This window comes from Balaenoptera acutorostrata, chromosome 13, assembly GCF_949987535.1.
Source record: "Balaenoptera acutorostrata chromosome 13, mBalAcu1.1, whole genome shotgun sequence".
Taxonomy (NCBI): Eukaryota; Metazoa; Chordata; class Mammalia; order Artiodactyla; family Balaenopteridae; genus Balaenoptera; species Balaenoptera acutorostrata.
In genome coordinates this window covers 52,345,607-52,366,856 of record NC_080076.1, presented here as the reverse complement: position 1 = coordinate 52,366,856, position 21,250 = coordinate 52,345,607, and the positions used below count along the sequence as shown (strand labels likewise).

The 21,250-nt window shown below is 40.1% G+C and overlaps 1 protein-coding gene across 7 annotated transcripts in view; it reads right to left on the bottom strand.

Moving 5' to 3' along the window:
- OSBPL1A (oxysterol binding protein like 1A) overlaps positions 1 to 21,250 on the bottom strand; it is a 220,353-nt gene that overhangs the window by 5,105 nt on the left and 193,998 nt on the right. For all 7 annotated transcript variants that reach the window (XM_028162694.2, XM_028162696.2, XM_028162695.2 and 4 more), the window contains 9 exons: positions 15,372 to 15,506; positions 14,257 to 14,354; positions 13,240 to 13,422; positions 7,105 to 7,212; positions 6,108 to 6,197; positions 5,744 to 5,870; positions 2,365 to 2,481; positions 1,675 to 1,798; positions 287 to 377 (listed from right to left, as the gene is read on the bottom strand). In XM_028162694.2, coding sequence (XP_028018495.2) covers positions 287 to 377; positions 1,675 to 1,798; positions 2,365 to 2,481; positions 5,744 to 5,870; positions 6,108 to 6,197; positions 7,105 to 7,212; positions 13,240 to 13,422; positions 14,257 to 14,354; positions 15,372 to 15,506 — 1,073 coding nt within the window. The remainder of the gene's footprint in view (positions 1 to 286; positions 378 to 1,674; positions 1,799 to 2,364; positions 2,482 to 5,743; positions 5,871 to 6,107; positions 6,198 to 7,104; positions 7,213 to 13,239; positions 13,423 to 14,256; positions 14,355 to 15,371; positions 15,507 to 21,250) is intronic.

Here is a 21,250-nt window from a genome sequence, read left to right as displayed (position 1 = left end):
TGCCAAAATCTGTAACTCTACCTTCCCTCTTAAAAATAGAAGGGACAGTGTTTTGCTGAATAAGAAGGAAAGATAGTTTGCTTAACTGACACTTACCTGTGGTAATCGTGTAGGAATATTTTAAACTTAACTTCCAAACAGTCCTTTTTCTTGGCACACATGCGGCCCTTTCAGCTTGAACTTAGTCAGTGGAAAATACCTGACAACTCGCAGGGCGCAGTGAGCCAGGCTCTGCAGTCCCATGTCTGCCAGCCGCCACCCCCCCCGACCCCGCCCCTCATCGCACCTCGTCTTCCACTCCTCTTCCGACTTGGATCTGCTCTTGCGGGCCGCTCTTTGTTTCTCCTCAAGGCGCTTTTTTTCTTCACTAGCTTGCTCTAGAGTCAGCACATCAGTGAAAACCGTTACTCTACACGTAGAGGCTGCCAGGCACAGCACTCAACACAATCACTTTACGGAGTCAGGTAGCAGCACGTCTCCATTTTATCAGAACATGAACACCATGAAATTTATCCTGGCAAAATTTTAACATATCCCCAAGTTCACACTCAAGACCCGGTCCTCTCCTATAGCTTTTGCCCTTAACAACCTCTGCATTTACCCAAGGTGCCGGCTTATTCTTAAGGCCAAAAAAAAAAAATCATGTTAAAATGCTTCAGTGAAAAATTCGGTGGAAAAACTGAATACACGTGAAAATTTTCTAAATTCTTAGTGAGACCTCACAGAGCTCCTCCAGATTCCATTCGTAAGAAATTCAAACCATTTTCCAAAGCGCTGTTGCACTGTCTCACTGATAATTCACAGGGAGGGTCAGTGTTTAGTTAGGGCAGGGTTTCTCAGCCTCGGCCCTGCTGACACGCTGCACCCCATGATTCTTCGCGGGGGGCTGTCCTGGGCACAGCAGGACGTTAGCAGCACCCGGGCCCCCATCCACTAGATGCCAGCATCAGTCCCCCAGATGTTTCAGCCAAAGTCTCTAGACTCGGCCACACATCCCCTGGAGGAAAAACTGTCCCCATTTTGAGAACCACTGAATAAGAAGAAATTTAACAGCACGAAATAAAATGTCAGAATTAACCAAGGCCAAGCACTTCTTTGAGGCTCACAAGGTGCTCTTTAAATTCTGAAATATGTAGTGAAATAACTAGTCAGAATATAGTTAAAGTTGATAAATGTGATATTACTGTCCCAAATTCTCCTCTGATATGTAAGATATGCCTCTGGCCATATGTATTACATTAAATTAGGGAGTATCACTGAGACAATGAAATATGAGCTGCTAAGGTCCACCTCAGATTTCCAAATTTAAAACCAAAGTTTCTGAATTTAAATTGAATTTTAATTTTAAAAAAAATTTTAGAGACTTCCCTGGTGGCACAGTGGTTAAGCCTTCACGCTCTCAATGCAGGGGGCCCGGGTTTGATCCCTGGTCGGGGAACTAGATCCCACCTGCCACAACTAAGGAGCCCGCGTGCCACAACTAAGACCCAGAGCAACCAAATAAATAAATAAATACTTTTTAAAAAGTCTCTGAGAGAGACTAAAGATGGTTGTGCTAACGTACAAAATGCTAAGTGCTAACATACTAAAATACTGACAGTGACCCGGAGTAAAACCAACCACCCTCCTCAAAGAAATCAATCTTCACTGGTGCCGCCGTCAGGTGCTAGTTACCTATTTCCCCATTTTCCATGGCTCTGATGTCAGGACGTAGCCTGCAGTCTGTCTTAGGAATCACACTCTCCATTTCCTTGTCTACTTCATTCAAAACCATTGCAAAGCTAGTAAAATTATACATCTGAAAAGAAGAAAATGTTCAAATTAACATATACCAGGGCATAACGCAGAATGAAACCCTGAAGGTAGAAACAGTTGACAATGAGCCCCTGTTCGGTGGTGACGACGGTCGGCCTTTCGCAGATCACACATCTCAGTGTTTTCACCCAAGTCTGCGCCACCTGTGGGAATCTGTCTCAAAGAAACACCCCCAGCAGGCCTCCCAGCATGAATATCTTCCACCATCACCTCAAAGGAGAGCTACAAGCAAAGCCAATATTCTCCGTTCTTCATTTAAATCCTTACTTGCTAGATCTGGCTGCGCCACCTTGTATTTAACGACAGTCAGTCTTGCTGCTCAGTAACTGTTAACGAAGCCCCCCAAAGCCGCACGCCAAGGTGTCCTGGCCAGCCAGACACCAGGAGGCCTGGGCGGCAGGAATGCCCGGTCCCGGGTTAGAAGCCGCAGAGGGACGACTTAGGAGCTTTTGATGACCACCCGCCTCCTCCTGGTCCCGCCTGGGCCGGGGAAAAAGCACCGTCAGAGCCCAGTAAACAGGAGGCCGCGCTCAGCACGCCCAACCTCACCTGGGTCGAATTGGGAGGCCGCGGGGCTATTCGCCACAGGAGGACGCTCCCAGGGATGACGAACACACTCTCGGAATCTGGCATTGGCATTTCATCTGACTCCTCAGAAGCGCTCATCTGGAAGAACCAACAGATGAACACAACAAATGTTTTCAAAAGAATATACTTACAAATTGTAAAATAAGCACCACTGACAGCACAGCATTAGGATGTAACCGTACGAGGGCCGGGGCACCATGACTTTCTCGTTCTCACATCCTCACCTTTCAGCACAGGCCAGGGAGCCAATAACTGCGGGCCTAGTGAGTAAGCGCTGGGAGCCTCGTGCACCTTCTGTGTTGTCTCATTTAGGGGTCTGTGCATTCCAGCCATTACCATCACCATCATCATGCCTTTACTATCATGTTGTAATATTTTTAAAGTTTTTTTTTTAAAGCCAAAATAACTCATTTAAGTATTGACTGGAACATTATGAGAGCAAGAAAAGGTTAAATTCTTGGAGCATTTAACTAAATTTATCAACAACACAAACCAGTAGGGATTCTGAAAGCATTCTATAAAAAGAGGATTTAAAACGATGTAAGGCTAGGGGCTTCCCTGGTGGCTCAGTGGTTAAGAATCCACCTGCCAGGGCTTCCCTGGTGGCGCAGTGGTTGAGAATCTGCCTGCTAATGCAGGCGACACGGGTTCGAGCCCTGGTCTGGGAAGATCCCACATGCCGCGGAGCAACTGGGCCCGTGAGCCACAACTGCTGAGCCTGCGCGTCTGGAGCCTGTGCTCCGCAGCGGGAGAGGCCGCGATGGTGGGAGGCCCGCGCACAGCGATGAAGAGTGGTCCCCACTTGCCGTAACTAGAGAAAGCCCTCGCACAGAAACGAAGACTCAACACAGTCATAAATAAATAAATAAATAAATAAATAAAAGAATGTGAATTTCTTTAAAAAAAAAAAAAAAAGAATCCACCTGCCAATGCAGGGGACACGGGTGTGAGCCCTGGTCCAGGAAGATCCCACATGCCGCAGAGCAACTAAGCCCGTGCGCCACAACTACTGAGCCCGGGTGCCACAACTACTGAAGCTGATGCTACGCAAGAAGAGAAGCCACCACAATGAGGAGCCCACACACAGCAACGAAGACCCAACACAGCCAAAAATAAATAAATTTATAATAAATAAATAAATAAACAAACAAAACAAAAAGATGTAAAGGCTAAAAAAGAAACTAATATTTCCTCTGGCTGCACCACCCCACCCTCCACCCAACCTAGCAGAGCTGCTAGCAGCTTTCTGTATATTTAGTCCTTACATAATAAACCCATAAAGTGGTTTTTTTTAATATAATTTTTTAAAAAAATTATTTATTTTTTATTTATTTTTGGCTGTGTTGGGTCTTCGTTGCTGCGCACGGGCTTTCTCTAGTTGCGGCGAGCGGGGGCTACTCTTTGTTGCGGTGCACGGGCTTCTCATTGTGGTGGCTTCTCTTGTTGCAGAGCACGGGCTCTAGATGCGCAGGCTTCAGTAGTTGTGGCTCGTGGGCTCAGTAGTTGTGGCTCACGGGCTCTAGAGCGCAGGCTCAGTAGCTGTGGTGCACGGGCTTAGTTGCTCTAAGGCATGTGGGATCTTCCCAGACCAGGGCTCGAACCCGTGTCCCCTGCATTGGCAGGCGGATTCTTAACCACTGCGCCACCAGGGAAGCCCACCCATAAAATTTTATATATAAAGAATTTAAGCCTTTGGAAGGCTAAGTCATATTCCCAATGTCACAGTTACCAAATCTAGAACTACTGGCTGAGATATGCAACTTTAAAAACAGCAGCAGGGAAGGGACAACACTGGTGACGAGCTCCCCAAGGCATTTAAATGCGCTCGGGAACATCAGAAATCCACGGTGGCCGGTGCACACGGGAGGCGAGAGCAGACACAGGGTGAGCGTGAGGCTGACTTCTCTCTTCAAGGGGCAAGGCCATTTTCCTACAGAGACTGACCGGGGATTTACAGGACACGACGGGGATTTTCTGGAATTTCGCCAAGGCCCTCCTCTGCCACCCCCCACCTCTGTAAAAGGAGGACGAGGCCATGTCTTCACCAAGCTGCCTTGTGTTGGCTGAGGCACTGCCCAGGAGTTCGGGTCGGGGCCCGGGATCCTGGAGCATTCCTTCTCCAGCCCCGTCAGTCTTGGGGTCGCTGCAGAGAAGCGTCAGTGCACCCCCCGGAAGGAAGAAGAAGCAGCGGAGACCCAGGTGGAGGAGGAAAGCGGACTGTGCCCAGAGATGGAGGCAGAGGGAGGGGAGAAGGGCCCAGCCGGGTAAGTGCCACTGCCGTCAACTGCGCCAGCTGCTCTGTCCCCGGGACCCTGGTAACCGGTTTACAAAGAACGCCACTCAGACATACACCTTCTGTTTTTGAGGAAGGTTAGGGCTTCCTAACCTCTTGCATGTGTAAGAGGCACCTGAAGGGCCCCAGAGAGCTCGACACGGCGGGGCGAGGGAAGCCGGGAGCTCTGAGACGGTGCTTCGGTGGCCGGTGTGATGCTCGGAGCACAGGGGCCTGAGCCGTCTTCACCAGGAACCCCTGACCTCCGTCAACTCATCTGACACGTGGGTGCTACTGCTGTACCCATTTTACAAATGAAGGTGCTGAGGCGGAGAGAGGGTGGGAATCTGCCCGAGACTGAACCACGCAGAAGTGGGAGAGGCGGGATTCTAAGCAGAGCTCGTGCTCTGAACCGTGATGGCCGTTACTGGAAAGTAATCAGTCCTCCGACGCTTCCTGTCCAAGCAGGTGCAAGCTCTCTTCAGCTCAGCCTGCTGAGCGGTCCAGCCTCCCGGGGCCCTGCGACGAAAACCTGTGGCCTCACACGGGGAGAGTCTATCGTTAAACTGTCCCGTTAGGAGAACGCTTAGTAAGAGGAGGACAGCCGTCCAGGAATGAATCCCTTAACTGCGACGCTCTCAGCTTCAGGGGTCTCGGATACAAAAGAGGGCAACACAACTGCTGCAAGCATGAAAACGTACGTGATCGTTCTGGGCGAAATTTCAAGTATTCAAATGATCTCAACTGCTAATGCACATAAACAGAAAGGAGGACAAGGACATTGGTCTCACTTAGATGAACTCCAACGTTCCAAAACAACGTGAGTTCTATGCCACGTGTATAACTAACTGCACGGCACACACCCATACTCCACGGGAGATTATGTCAAACATTCGCTACCAAGGCAGATAACTGGTTCATTAAGAAGGTTCAAGGAGAAAAATTACATGCATTAGCACCAAGTATAAAAGGTCACACTGTGACCCGCTAACAGGCCACTTCCAAAAGGATTAGTACAAATTTAAAGAGTCCAGTGATTCCTTCGATACCACCTTCCGGGATGTTCACCTGTTTGCTGTTCTTCTTCTCTTCAGTATTTTTCTTATCATTTTTTTTGTAAGCATCAAAGGTGGCAGGGTCAACACTGTATAAACATTCTGTCCACTTCCCATAGAGGGCACAGAGCTTCTTTTTGCTGTCAAGAGAAACTGATGTTTAGCCAACAATTAAACCAGCGTTTTGCTGTAATTGAATATTATTATAAAGATGCTTACAAATCAGATTCTTTAAAGAAATAAGTATTTCCTTGCAGAAGAAAGAGTTTTTCAATTTACTGAAATGCTCGTTTCCTAGGTAATGGCAGATTTTAATAACAATATTTTATTTAGTGAACGACACCTATACTAGTCAGCATTTAAAATGGAAACTTTACCTTTTATCTTGAATGTAGCCTTCAACTTTGTGTAACTCCTTACCAAAAAGGCCGCATGGCTTAAAATTCAACACACATTTGTCCGCAGTCCTGTAAAGGAGATAGTGAGCTCAGGTTACCGTTCAACACAGAAGCCGTAGGAGAGAGCAGTGACTGTGATAACCTTTCTAGTAGCAGCTGCTGTTTACTGACTTTCTAATGCATGCCAGGCTCCACACAGAGTATTATAATTAATCCATAATTAGTACCGGACCCACCATGGAGAAAACGTAAAGCAAGGTTCATAAAAAGATAAGGGACTTGTTGCTATGGCATGAATGTTTGCCCACCAAATTCATGTAGTGAAGCCCCTAGTTGCCCATGCGAGGGTATTTAGGGGTAATTAGGTCATAAGGGTGGAACCCTCATGAATGGGATCAGTGTTTTTCTAAGAAGAGATATGGGGAGACGATCCTTCCCTCTGCCATACAACGATTTGAGAAAACGGCCAACTTCAAACCAGGAAGAGGGCCTTCACCCAGCATTAAATCTGCCAGCACCCTGACCTGGAACTCCCAGCCTCCAGAACCGTGAGAAATAAATGTCTGCTGTTGAAGCCACTCGGCCCATGGTGCTCTGTTACAACAGCCCGAGCCGACTAGGACACTGGCCTAAGGTCACAGAGTAGGATTTGAACCCAACTCTTTTCAACTTTCGTGTTTCTCCTGCCACCCGTCCCCACATGACCAATGCAAGCTAATCAGGATCAGCAAAATGAGCTGAAGGAGGTGGGAATGAAGATTCCCCAAGGCTGCAGAAGCTCTGAGTTCACCAGTCCCCCCTAATCGGAAACTTTAACATAAAATCTGTTCATTAAATAGATGGGCTTTATTTACTCCAGAGCTATACTGCCTGGTTCTTAAATTATCATCAGGCTGTACTAGAACTTTCTGAAAAAGACTACTGGCACCCTCTGATGACAACTGAAGGGATAGGGGAGGATGACGAAGCATCTCACTTGTGGTTTGTGATCTCCATGTTGCCGTACTGCTCAATCCAGAGTTTCCCCACAATGATGTTATGTACACAGCAGGTAGGATTTGTCCACGTATATGCTTCATTGTGTCTAGAGAACAAAAAGAAAACCAAAGCCCAGAAAAATAAGTGAGAAGTGTTACTCTGTTTAAAAAAAAAAAGTGCATTTGCCTCAAATGCTATTACTCAGGATAACACATCAGACTGCTGGAGATGACTAAACTCTAAAACCGTAAAAACTCTGCTGGTGTTAATCACATCTTTGTTACATCTTTGTACATTTATGTCTAAATTTATTTTAAATTTACAAACAGTAAAATTCACTTTTCTTGGTTTATCTAGTTCTGTGAGTTTTAGTGCATGTGTAGATCTTTGTAACTACTACTATAATCACAATATAGAACAATTCCATCACACCATCCACAAATTCGCTCATGCTGCCCCTCTATGGTCATACCCTCCCCCAATCCTAGTCCCTAAACAACTCATTTGTTCTCCATTGCAATAGTTTTGCCTTCTCCAGAATGTCATATAGGTGGGATAATACACCATGTAACCTTTCAAAATTAGTTTCTTCATTTGTATAATGCATTTTAAATTCTACTTATCAATAATTTGCTCTCTCTTATTTCTGAGTAGTATTCTACTGTATGGATGTATCACAGTTTAACCATTTACTCACTGAAGGATGTTGGGTTGCTTGGTGACTATGATTAATAGTACTATAAACATCTGGGCACAGGTCTTCGTGAAAACGTTAAGTCTTTATTCTCCAGAGTAAACACCTAGGAGTGGACTGCTGAGTCATCTGGTTAACATAGGGTTAACTCTGTAACCCTATGTTATCTGGTTAACATAGGGTTAACTGTTCTCCAGAGTGGTTCTGCCATTTTAGATTCCCCCCAGCTATATATGAGATTTCTGGTTGCTCTACATCCTTGCCAACACTTGGTACTGTCAGTTCTAAAAATTATTTTGATTTTGGACATTCTAATAGGTGTGTAGTGGTATCTCACTATGATTTTGTATTTCTTTAATGACTAATGCTGTTGAGCACGTTTTTGTGTGCTCGTTTGTCATCCATATATCTCTTTGGTGAAGTGTCTGTTCACGTCTTTTGCCCAGTTTCTTATTGGGTTGTTTGTCTTCTTATTGTTTTGAGAATTCTTTACACATTCTAGATACAAGTCCTTTGTTGATAAATGATTTGCAAATAATGTTTATCTATCTATGGCTTCTCTCCATTCTCTGAAGACTGTTTTTCACTGAGCAAGAGTTTTTCATTTTGATAAAATCTAATTTATCAATTTTGTCTTTTCTAGACTGTGCCTTGGTATTATATCCATAAGATGTCATTGCCTAATCCAAGGTCACAAAGATTTTTCTCCTGTTTTCTTCCAAAAGCTTATAATTGTACATTAGATTTCAGCCTATGGTCTATTTTGAGTTCATTTTTGTTTAAGCTGTGAGCTGTAAGTTGAGGTTCATTTTTTTAACATACGTACTTCCAACTGTTCCCACACCATCTGTGGAGAGGACTATCCTCCTTCACGGAATTGTGTTTTTACCTTTGTCAAAAATCAACAGACCATGTTTCTGTGGGTCAGTTTTTGGACTCTATTCTCTGTTCCCTTGATGTATGTGTCTATCCTTTTGTCAGTACAACATTGTCTTGATTACAATAGCTTTACTGTTAAGTCTTAAAATTAGGAAGTGGGAGTCCATGAATTCTGCTCTTCCTTTTCAAAACTGTTTTGGCTGTAGTGTTTCATTTGTCCTTCCATACAAATTTTAGGATCAACTTCTCTTTATGTATCAAAAGTCATCCTGGGACTTTTAAATTTAGATTGTGTTAATATAGATTGCTTATAGATCAATTATGGGAAAACTAACATCTGAATTACATTAAGGATTCCAAGTATAGTGAGACAGTACGACTCTCCATTACTCATAGTCTTTGATTACTGTAATCAGTGTTTTATAGTTTTCAGCATGTGGAACCTGAACATATTTTATTATCTTCATCCTGCTATCGAGCCTATCCCAGTTATTATTTTTGTTATTGTATTTTTTCAGTACTAAAATTTCCAGAAATACTTTCATTTCTTTGCTCCAATGTCTTTCTATTCATTTTAAGAGTGTTCATCTTTATGTCATGGAGCATAGTTATAATATCTGCTTTAAAGTCTTTGACACAAATTGCAATATCTGAGTCACCTTGGGATTAGAGTCTGTTTATTGTTTTTCCTTTCTTTTCTCTTTCTCTCTCACACAAGGAGATCATAGAGTACTTGACTTTCTCTGACTTATTTCGCTTAGCATAATGTCCTTGAGGTCCATCCATGTTGTTGCAAGTGGCAAGATTTCATTCTTTTTTATGGCTGAGTAATATTCCTGTGTGTGTGTGTGTGTGTGTGTGTGTGTGTGTGTGTGTATGCCACAATTTCTTTATCCATTCATCCAACGATGGACACTTGAGTTGTTTCCATATCTTGGCTGTTGTATGGAATACGTATAATAATGCTGCAATGACATGGGGGTGCAGATATCTTTTTCAGTTAGCGTTTTTGTTTTCTTTGGGTAAATACTCAAAAGTGGAATTGCTGGATCATGGTAGTTCCACTTTGAATTTTTTGAGGAACCTCCAAACTGTTTTCCATAGTGGCTGCACCAATTTACATCCACCAACAGTACACGAGGGTTCCCTTTCCTCCACATCCTCACCAACACTTATTTCTAGTCTTTTTTTTTTTTTTTTCTTTTTTACGTTTTTTTCCCTGTAATTCATTTCTAATCTCATAGCGTTGTGGTCAGAAAAGATGCTTGATATGATTTCAATTTTCTTAAATTTACTGAGGCTTGATTTGTGACCCAAGATGTGATCTATCCTGGAGAATGTTCCGTGCGCACTTGAGAAGAACGTGTAATCTGCTGTTTTTGGATGGGATGTCCTATATATATCAATTAAATCTATCTGGTCTATTGTGTCATTTAAAGCTTCTGTTTCCTTATTTATTTTCATTTTGGATGATCTGTCCATTGGTGTAAGTGAGGTGTTAAAGTCCCCCACTATTATTGTGTTACTGTCGATTTCCTCTTTTATAGCTGTTAGCAGTTGCCTTATGTATTGAGGTGCTCCTATGTTGGGTGCATATATATTTATAATTGTTATATCTTCTCTTGGATTGATCCCTGGATCATTATGTAGTGTCCTTCCTTGTCTCTTGTAACATTCTTTATTTTAAAGTCTATTTTATCTGATATGAGTATAGCTACTCCAGCTTTCTTTTGATTTCCATTTGCATGGAGTATCTTTTTCCATCCCCTCACTTTCAGTCTGTATGTGTCCCTAGGTCTGAAGTGGGTCTCTTGTAGACAGCATATATATGGGTCTTGTTTTTGTATCCATTCAGCCAGTCTATGTCTTTTGGTTGGGGCATTTAATCCATTCACGTTTAAGGTAATTATCGATATGTATGTTCCTATGACCGTTTTCTTAATTGTTTTGGGTTTGTTTTTGTAGGTCCTTTTCTTCTCTTGTGTTTCCCACTTAGAGAAGTTCCTTTAGCAGTTGTTGTAGAGCTGGTTTGGTAGTGCTGAATTCTCTTAGCTTTTGCTTGTCTGTAAAGCTTTTGATTTCTCCATCAAATCTAAATGAGATCCTTGCCGGGTAGAGTAATCTTGGTTGTAGGTTCTTCCCTTTCATCACTTTAAGTTTATCATGCCACTCCCTTCTGGCTTGCAGAGTTTCTGCTGAGAAATCAGCTGTTAACCTTATGGGAGTTCCCTTGTATGTTATTTGTCGTTTTTCCCTTGCTGCTTTCAATAATTTTTCTTTGTCTTTAATTTTTGCCACTTTGATTACTATGTGTCTCGGCGTGTTTCTCCTTGGGTTTATTCTGTATGGGACTCTCTGCGCTTCCTGGACTTGGGTGGCTATTTCCTTTCCCATGTTAGGGAAGTTTTCGACTATAATCTCTTCAAATATTTTCTCTGGTCCTTTCTCTCTCTCTTCTCCTTCTGGGACCCCTATAATGCGAATGTTGTTGCGTTTAATGTTGTCCCAGAGGTCTCTTAGGCTGTCTTCATTTCTTTTCATTCTTTTTTCTTTAGTCTGTTCCGCAGCAGTGAATTCCACCATTCTGTCTTCCAGGTCACTTATCCGTTCTTCTGCCTCCGTTATTCTGCCATTGATTCCTTCTAGTGTAGTTTTCATTTCAGTTATTGTATTGTTCATCTGTGTTTGTTTGTTCTTTAATTCTTCTAGGTCTTTGTTAATCATTTCTTGCATCTTCTCAATCTTTGCCTCCATTCTTATTCCGAGGTCCTGGATCATCTTCACTATCATTATTCTGAATTCTTTTTCTGGAAGGTTGCCTATCTCCACTTCATTTAGTTGTTTTTCTGGGGTTTTTTCTTGTTCCTTCATCTGGTACATAGCCCTCTGCCTTTTCATCTTCTCTATCTTTCTGTAACTGTGGTTTTTGGTCCACAGGCTGCAGGATTGTAGTTTTTCTTGCTTCTGCTGTCTGCCCTCTGGTGGTTGAGGCTATCTAGGAGGCTTGATGGGAGGCCTTCTAGTCTTTTTGATACTAGTCTTTCTCACAGGTGGGAGGTGATACCTCATTGTGGTTTGATTTGCATTTCCTTGATGGTTAATGATGTAGAGCATCTTTTCATTTACCTGTTGACTATTTGTATGTCTTCTTTGAAAAATGTCTATTCAGATCTTCTGCCTACTTTTTAATTGGATTTTTTTTCTTGCTATTGAGTGGTATGCATTCTTCATATATTTTGGATGGTAGCCCTTTATCAGATACATGATTTGCAAATATTTTCTCCTATTCAGTAGGCTGCCTTTTCATTTTGTTGATGGTTTCCTTTACTGTGCAGAAGCTTTTTAGTATGATGTAGTCCCACTTGTTTATTTTTGCTTTTGTTCTTTTTGGTATCAGAGTCAAAAAATCATTGCCAAGACCTATGTTAAGGAGCCTACCGCCTATGTTTTCTTCTAGGAGTTTTATAGTTTTCAATCTTACGTTCAAGTTTGTAATCCATTTTGAGTTAATTTTTGTGTATGGTATAAGAGAGGGGTCCAGTTTCATTCTTTTGTATGTGCCTGTCCAATTTTCCCAACACCATTTATTGAAGAGACTGTCCTTCTTCTGTTGTATATTCTTGCCTCCTTTGTCGTAAATTAACTGACCCTATTTGCATGGACTTATTTCTGGGCTCTCTATTCTGTTCCATTGATCTATGTGTCTGTTTTTATGCCAATACCATATATTTTAATTACTATGGCTTTGTAATATAGTTTGAAATCAGGGAGCATGATGCCTCCAGCTTTGTTCTTCTTTCTCAAGACTGCTTTGGCTATTTGGGGTCTTTTGTGATTCCATAAAAATTGCAGGATTGTCTTATTTGTGTGAAAAACGTCATTGGAATTTTGATAGAGATTACACTGAATCTGTACGTTGCTTTGGATAGTATGGACATTTTACTAATATTAATTTTTTCAATCCATGAGCACAGAATTAACAATTCCATTTACAACTGCATCAAAAAGAATAGAATATGTAGAAATAAATTTAAACAAGGAGGTCAAAGACCTGTATATTGAAAACAAGACAGTAATGAAAGAAACTGAAGATGACACAAATAAATGGAAAGGTATTCCATAGCAATCTTTTTTCTACTGCAAAAGAAGAGAACTTTCAACTTAACCTAATGTCTAAAATGTACCAATGTGATTGTTATTTCAATATTTCTCAAAGTGAATTCATTTTAAAAGATGGTTAAACAAAATATTATTACCATGATATATAGAAAGCTTGTCTCATAAGAACTGTCAGGCAGTGATTAACTCCATTTTATCTTAAAATAGATCCAAACAAACACCACAGTCAAACATCAAGTTAAACTTTTTACACATACCTAGGATGATTAACAATGGCTACGGCCATGTTTCTCAAATTCTTTTACATGATGCTAGAAAATTTACGCTTCATAAAAGCAGTTTGTCTCCACCTTTTGAACAACAAGGTCAAGTCTGTGTGCAAGTGTATATACTAATGAGTAGGTACACATGAAAAGAGTTAAAGGCGTGATTCTGACTCACTCAAGGAGCTCCAACGTGATGGTTCCTTTGGGTTCTGCTTCTACGCTCTTCCCCCAGAACTTCAGTTTGGGATAGATTGAGCCATGAAAGATGAAATCATTGTTTAATCCTTCAGCATGAAATGCACTAATGGGTGGGTGATGGCTGACCTGCTCAGAGATGAGTCTGAAACCAAGGTCATCTCTTAAGATTTAAAAAACAAACAAACAAAAAAAGGTAGTGTTATATAATAAACTGTTATCACAGAAATGTATACATTACTGTCATTTCAGTGAAAAAGCAATGTTAAAGTATTAAGGAAATGGATTTGACGAAGTAAACAATCCTTTGTTATTATGCTGATGGAAGGACAACATGCGAGCAATTGCACATATGCAACCCAAACAACTAAAACCAATGTTATTATAAACCTAGCTACTTAAACACATTAAAATAAAGAACACCCACATGAATTTGGGTGATTTTCATGAATTGACAATATTAGCCATGTAAGTTTAAAACTTATCATTCCATTTATATTAAGATCAAAGAATCTAATGTATCTCCTTTACAAACATCTAGGGAATAAATGAGATCAAAACTTGTGGAGGAAAGAGAATGATTCAGAAAAACTAAAGCCAAATGAATTCCCTAACTGTGTGTAAAGAAGCAAGCTACAGCAGGAAATGCAACTCTAGATACATTCATTGCCTGTATGCCAACAGTGTAAGTTTATGCTAATATATTTTATATGGTTATTGAAAATACCCAATCATGCCTTATGGTCTACATAAGGAGAAAGAATGATAACTAATCCCACAAGATCAGGAATACTGAAATCCTTGTAATGGTTCCTTTTATGTATGTTTTCATATTTTTGACATAATTTCTAAAATAATATCATAGAAACAAAATGGTTAACTTTCTTCAGTCATACAAAATGTTGGTAAATGCTCAAAAAATACACATTTTCATTTGAAGAGCTATATAAATCATGCAAATTCAACTATCCACCTGGAATAGTGTGAAAGATCTTACCGAACTAATTCATAAGTCTCTCCCAGAAGTGGGTTGAAAGGCTTTCCAGTACGTTCCCACTGAGAAGCAACAGCAGATACAGCAAATGCAGCTACACACTGTGGGACAGAGCATTAGGAGAAGTTAAAAATAGCCTTGCTGGCTCCTCATTCTTTCAGGAACTGAAATTCTGCTGAAAATACTAATTTACAAAATGATTTTGAGGAGTTTAATTACTTTGTATTTTTAACATGGCTTAATAAGCAAACTAATAAGCAAACGTGGATATTCAGAATGAAAATTACTGAGACTCCTCCTATAGATCATCCCAACTGTGGGTTTTATAACATCCTGACAGTGCTACGAATTCTCTCAAGGACTTTTAAAAACCTCTCAAATCCTAAATTACTCTTAATTCCTTTAAAATTTCTAAAAAGTACATCACTTTTAGGATGGGGCGAAGAGATAAAACTAAACAAATTGGTATCAAGTCCAATGAGGTTGGGAAAAGCTAATATATATAAATGAAAGCACAGAAAGACTCCACTTAGAATGCTATTGCTTTGCTGGAAGGAGAAGAATGTATCTACTATACTCTCCCTGTGTCTAGTCAATCCATATACATCACATGAACGCCTTCTCTTCAGAGGAAAATAAAAAAGTACAATTCCTTGTTGTCCTTTGTTTTAACCTATAGTAGTATGTGTATATTTATATACACACATAAGCATAAATACACATATTTATCTGTGTATGTGTTTATCTATTCCTTCTTGGAAACACTGAGAAAGTCTGAAAGAAAGGTTGAATGTTTTTACCCTAACACAATGCTACCTTCTAAAACAAAGACTCAGAAACAGCTCACCAACATCCAGGTTTGGTTTTGGACCACGTTCTGCTTCTCCTGCAATTCTCATTGGCCTTTCCACTATGGTGGCGCTCTGACTAGAGGGTGGCGGGGAAGGAACACAGACGACTCTCCAAACATGCTGACTATGTAATAATAACGTTTGCTAACCTCACACTGGACTTAACATGAATTCTGTGTATATGTGTTTGGGGTGGGGGGAGGGGAGAATGTGGCAGAGAAGACTTCCTAAGACTTAAACCTTTCCCAGTGCTTGCTTGACACATACCTGCATCCTTTCCACAGGATCAGTAAATGAACTGGCCTTGTGGATGAGGTACGTATGCTCCATATATTCAGTGAGTCGCTGGAGGAAGCTCAAAGGCTCGTTAAATATAACTGGCATGGTGATCTTGGAGAGTTCCTATTTAACAAGAAAATGGAAACTGTGATGTCCAACATACACAGCAAACTTACATGCTGCTGTCTCTACATAACATGTTCCGGGAAAGGAAGTCACAGAAAACAGCAAATTTAATTAGTATCAGTTCAATTTCATAAATCTTCCCAGAGCATCTAACGATATGCAGTATATTGTTCTAGGCCTTGAAGGAAATACAAAGACTACCCAAACATTCTCCTTGGCTTCGAGGAGCTTGCAATCTACTGGTGAACAGTGAGATGATGACTAATTAATAAGTCTGCCTCAGATCAGAATTAGGAAATGGCATATAAAGGTCATGGGGACACAAAGACCAAAAATCTTCATAGTGGGCTAAGGAGCAACCACATATACCATTTTCGTGGATAATTTTTCAAAGGAATTTGACTGTTTTTGACTGACAACATTGAGGTTTTCTGAGAACACTGATCCATTATACATTGTGAACTGGGGTACTAGAAGGCTATTGTGTATTTCACAGGATAGGTTTTAAATTCTATCTGCTAGAATGACACAATCACAGTAGACTTCCAAAAATAATTTAATGATTGGGCAGGGGTCCTCTGACCTGAATTGCAACCTTTCAACTCTGCTTACCATATCCTGCCAGCAAACAGTCTCACCATGAGATCTTTAACAAATTCATTAGGTAACAAACTTATCTTGGTTTTCTCTGGAATAGTCTGATGATCTTTCCAACCTTCCATCTACTATTTACCTTTCCCGTGAGAATCACATCTTTCATGAAGCCTGCTGACTAAAGTCATGATCATGTGAACAATCCCAAGGTGCCATCGAGGTTGAATGCCACCTGTCTCGGCTCTGACTCTCCCCCTCTAAACATCCACATTCTTACAGATATGCACAATTAAAAATAAAGTAACCTTCACAAAACTACTATTGGAATGCATTAAAAAAAAACTGATTCATTACCATAAAATACTGCAGACCACAGACAGACATGTAGCAGCTCAATGTAATGAAAAGAAATGGTAGGTTTATTGCTGCCTCACTGGGAAGACAAAGGAGAACTGGACTGTATAAGGAGATGAAGAAAAGAAGGCTTTACTGTATACACCCTGAGATCTCAATAAATGCAAAAATTCACTGCTGGGGCCAAGTCAAGAAAGCTGCGACTGCCAAGGCTTTTCTTTTTTTTTTTTTTTTTTTTTTAAATTTTTATTTATTTATTTATTTATTTATTTATTTTTGGCTGTGTTGGGTCTTCGATTCGTGCGAGGGCTTTCTCCAGTTGTGGCAAGCGGGGGCCACTCTTCATCGCGGTGCGGGGACCGCTCTTCATCACGGTGCGCGGGCCTTTCTCTATCGCGGCCCCTCCCGTTGCGGGGCACAGGCTCCAGACGCGCAGGCTCAGCAATTGTGGCTCACGGGCCCAGCTGCTCCGTGGCATGTGGGATCTTCCCAGACCAGGGCTCGAACCCGTGTCCCCTGCATTAGCAGGCAGATTCTCAACCACTGCGCCACCAGGGAAGCCCCAAGGCTTTTCTTAATTGAGATATCTTAGACTCTCTTTCTTCTACTTAAAAATACCTTCATGAGTTTTTTCTTAAAAAAACCCCACAAAAACTAATAGAGGAATATGTAATTTTCAGTCATGGAAGTAAAGACATGAAAATGCTCCTCTCCTCAGAGGCAAAGCACCTCCAACAGTTTGGGATACAATGCTGGGTATTTACACACACATGTGTGTACACACATATATCTTATTGGATTTTTTTAATGCATGGGATCTGCTCTATGTATTGGCTCATCACTTGCCTTTTTTTGCTGTTCCTGTGTTCAGAGGTCTTACATACATGTACATTACACCACCGAGTCCATCAAGTTCTTTGTAATCGCTGCACTGCGCAGTGGTAAGATGTCAGAATCAGACTGAGTTCCTCTGCAGGCTTTCTCATTTACTAGATGTGTGACTCTGGCCAAGTTAAACTCTGCCAGTTTCCTTATCAATAACATGGCACTAATATAACAGTGTATATAACATAATTACTACAAAGCATTGTTATAAGACTAATATTTGCAAAACACTTAGACCAGTTCTGGGCACATTAGTAAATGCTATAGGTATTTGTTAAATTTTTTTTTTAAAGTCTATCTACAGATATACCATAAACTATTTAGCCTTATCCTTTAGAACATGAACAAATATGGTTTTAAAGTAAATTTCTGTTAAGTGGGATTTCTGGGCCAAAGGTGTGTGCTCATTGAAAATTTTTACAGTTACTACCAAGCTGAATGCCTTCAACCCTTCAACCCTTTATCAATTTGTACTCCTACCAATGCTTCTGGGAAGTCAGATTTTCTTTTAACATCAAAGGGAAGGGCATTACTTCCAATCTGTTCATTCAATCATGTTCACTTTCTTTACAAAACTATTTAATTCAAAAATAGTCAAATGTTGTAATGGTGCTAAGTAGTTCATGTATAACTCTAGAACGAAGATTAAAAGACATAAGTATTAAAAGTAACTGTAACTATGATAATTTGCTAATGGATACACAATGTAAAAAGATGTAAATTGTGACACCAAAAACATAAAATGGCAGGGAGTGTACAAATGTAGAGCTTTTGTATGTGTTTGAAGTTAATTTGTTATCAGCTTAAAATAGACTGTTACAACTATAAGATGTTTTACATAAACCTCATGGTAACTACAAAGCAAAAAACCTATAGTAGATACACAAAAGATAAAGAAAAAGGAATTTAAGCATACCAACTACAGAAAATCATCAAATTCACAAAGAGAGGAAGAGGAAAGGAACAAAGGAATTACAAAAAAAAAAACAGCCAGAAAACAATGAACAAAAGAGCAATAGTGAAACCACATCTATCAGTAATTACTTTGAATGCAAATGGACTAAATTATCCAACCAAAAGACATAGAGTGGCTGAATGAAAAAACAGAAAACACCAAGACCCAACTATGCTGACTACAAGAAATTCACTGCAGCTCTAAGGACACACACAGATAGAAGGTGAGAGGACAGAAAAAGATATTCCATGCAAATGGAAACAAAAAGAAAGCAGGGGTAGTTATACTTCTATTAGACAAAACAGATTTTAAGCCAAAGAACGTAACAAGACACAAAGAAGGTCATAATATAATGTAAAGGGGTCAATTCATCAAGACGATATAACAATTATAAGTATTTATGCACCCAAAATAGGGACACCTAAAAGCAAATATTAACAGATCTTAAAAGAGAAATAGACAGCAATACAAGAAAAGCAGGGGATTTCAATTCTCTACTTTCAACAAGGGACAGACATCCAGACAGAAAATCTTAGTAAGAAAACAATGGGTTTAAACAACATGTTAGACCAACAGACCTAAGAGACATATATAGAACATTCCGTGCAATAACAGAATACACAATTCTTCTCAAGTGTATATGGAACACTCTCCAGGATAGACTATATATTAGGCCACAAAACAAGACAATAAATTTAAAAATAGTGAAATCATATCAAGCATCTTTTCTAACCACAATGGTATACAATTAGAAATAAACTACAAAAAGAAAACTGGGAAATTCACAAATATGCAAAAAGTAAACATGCTACTAAACAACCAATAGGTCAAAGAAGAAATCAAAAAATATCTTGAGACAAATGAAAATGGAAATACAACATACAAAACTTACAGGATGCAGCAAAAACAGCTCTAAGAAAGAAGTTCATGGCAATAAACACACTAATAAACAAGATCTCAAACAGCCTAACTTTATACCTCAAGGAATTAGAAGAAGTCCAAAATTAGTAAAGGAAGGGTAACAAAGATCAGAGTGGAAAGAAATGAAACAGAGACTAAAAAGATAAATGCAACTAAGAGCTGTTTTTAAAAAAAAAAGAAAGATAAAATTGACAAATCTTTAACTATACTCACCAAGAAAAAGAGAGAGAGGACTCAAATAAGTAAACTTATAAATGACAGAGAAGATACTACAACTGATGCACAAAGGATCATAAGAATGCTGTGAACAATTATATGCTAACAAATGGGCAATCTAGAAGAAATGGATAAATTCCTAGAAACATATAACCTACCAAAATTGAATCATGAAGAAATAGAAAATCTGAACTGATCAATTCCTAGTAAGGAGATTGAAGCAGTAATCAAACACCTGCCAACAAACAAAAATCCAAGACCAGATATCTTTACTTGTGAATTCTGCCAGACATTTAAAGAAGCATGGGGCTTCCCTGGTGGCGCAGTGGTTGAGAATCTGCCTGTCGATGCAGGGGACACGGGTTCAAGCCCTGGTCTGGGAGGATCCCACGTGCCGCGGAGCAACTGGGCCCGTGAGCCACAACTACTGAGCCTGCGCATCTGGAGCCTGTGCTCCACAGCAAGAGAGGCCACGATAGTGAGAGGCCCACGCACAGTGATGAGGAGGGGCCCCCGCTTGCTGCAACTGGAGAAAGCCCTCGCACAGAAACGAAGACTCCACACAGCCAAAAATAAATAAGTAAATAATAATTAAAGAAGCATGAATACTGATCCTTCTCAAACTATTCAAAAAAACAGAAGAGGAGGGAACACTTCCAAACTCATTTTACAAGGTCAGCATTATCCAGACACCAAAACCAAAGACAAAACCAGATAAAGAAAAGAAAATTATAGGCCAATATCCCTGATGAACACAGATGCAAAAGTCAAGAAAATATTAGCAAACTGAACTCAACGATACATTTAAAGGGTCATACACCATGATCAAGTGGGTTTTATTCCAGGTAAGCAGGATGGTTCAATACAAGCCAATCAATAAATGTGATATATGACATTAATAAAATGATGGATAATCTCAATAGATGCAGAAAAAGCATTTGACAAAATTCAACATCCTTTCCTGATAATAACTCTCAACAAAGTAGGTATAGAGGAAGCATACCTCAACCTAATAAAGGCCATATATGACAAGCCCACAGCTAACATCATACTCAGTGGTGAAAAGCTGAACACTCTTCCTATAAGAACAGAAATAAGACAAGGATGCCCACTCTCACCACTTTTATTCAACATAGTACTGAAGTTCTAGCCAGTGTAATCATACAAGAAAAAGAAATAAAAGGCGTCCAAATCAAGAAGGAAGAAGTAAGATTATCTCTATTTGCAGATGCCATGATGTTATATGTAGAAAACCCTAAAGACTCTACCAAAACACAATTAGAACTAATACATGAATTCAGTAAAGGTGCACGGTACAAAATCAACATACAAACATCAGTTGTGTTTCAATTCACCAACAACAAACTATCAGAAAGAAAAATTAAGAAAACAATCCCATTTCCAATTATCATCAAAAAGAATAAAATAGTTAGGAATAAAATTAACCAAGGAGGTGAAAGAGCTATACACTGAAAACTGTAAGACATTAATGAAAGAAGTTGCAGAAGACACGAATAAATAGACAGATACTCTGCACTCACGGATTACAAAAGTTGTTAAAATGTCCAAACTACCCGAAGTGATCTAAAGATTCAATGCAATCCTTATCAAAATTCCAATGGCATTTTTCACAGATACAGAAAAAACAATCCTGAAATTTGTATGGAACCACAAAAGACCGTGAAGAGCCAATGCAATCCTGAGAAAGAAGAACGAAGCAGGAGGTATCATGCTCCCAGATTTCAAACTGTATTACAAAGATATAGTAATCAAAACAGTACAGAATTGGCATAGAAATAGACAGGCAGATGAATGG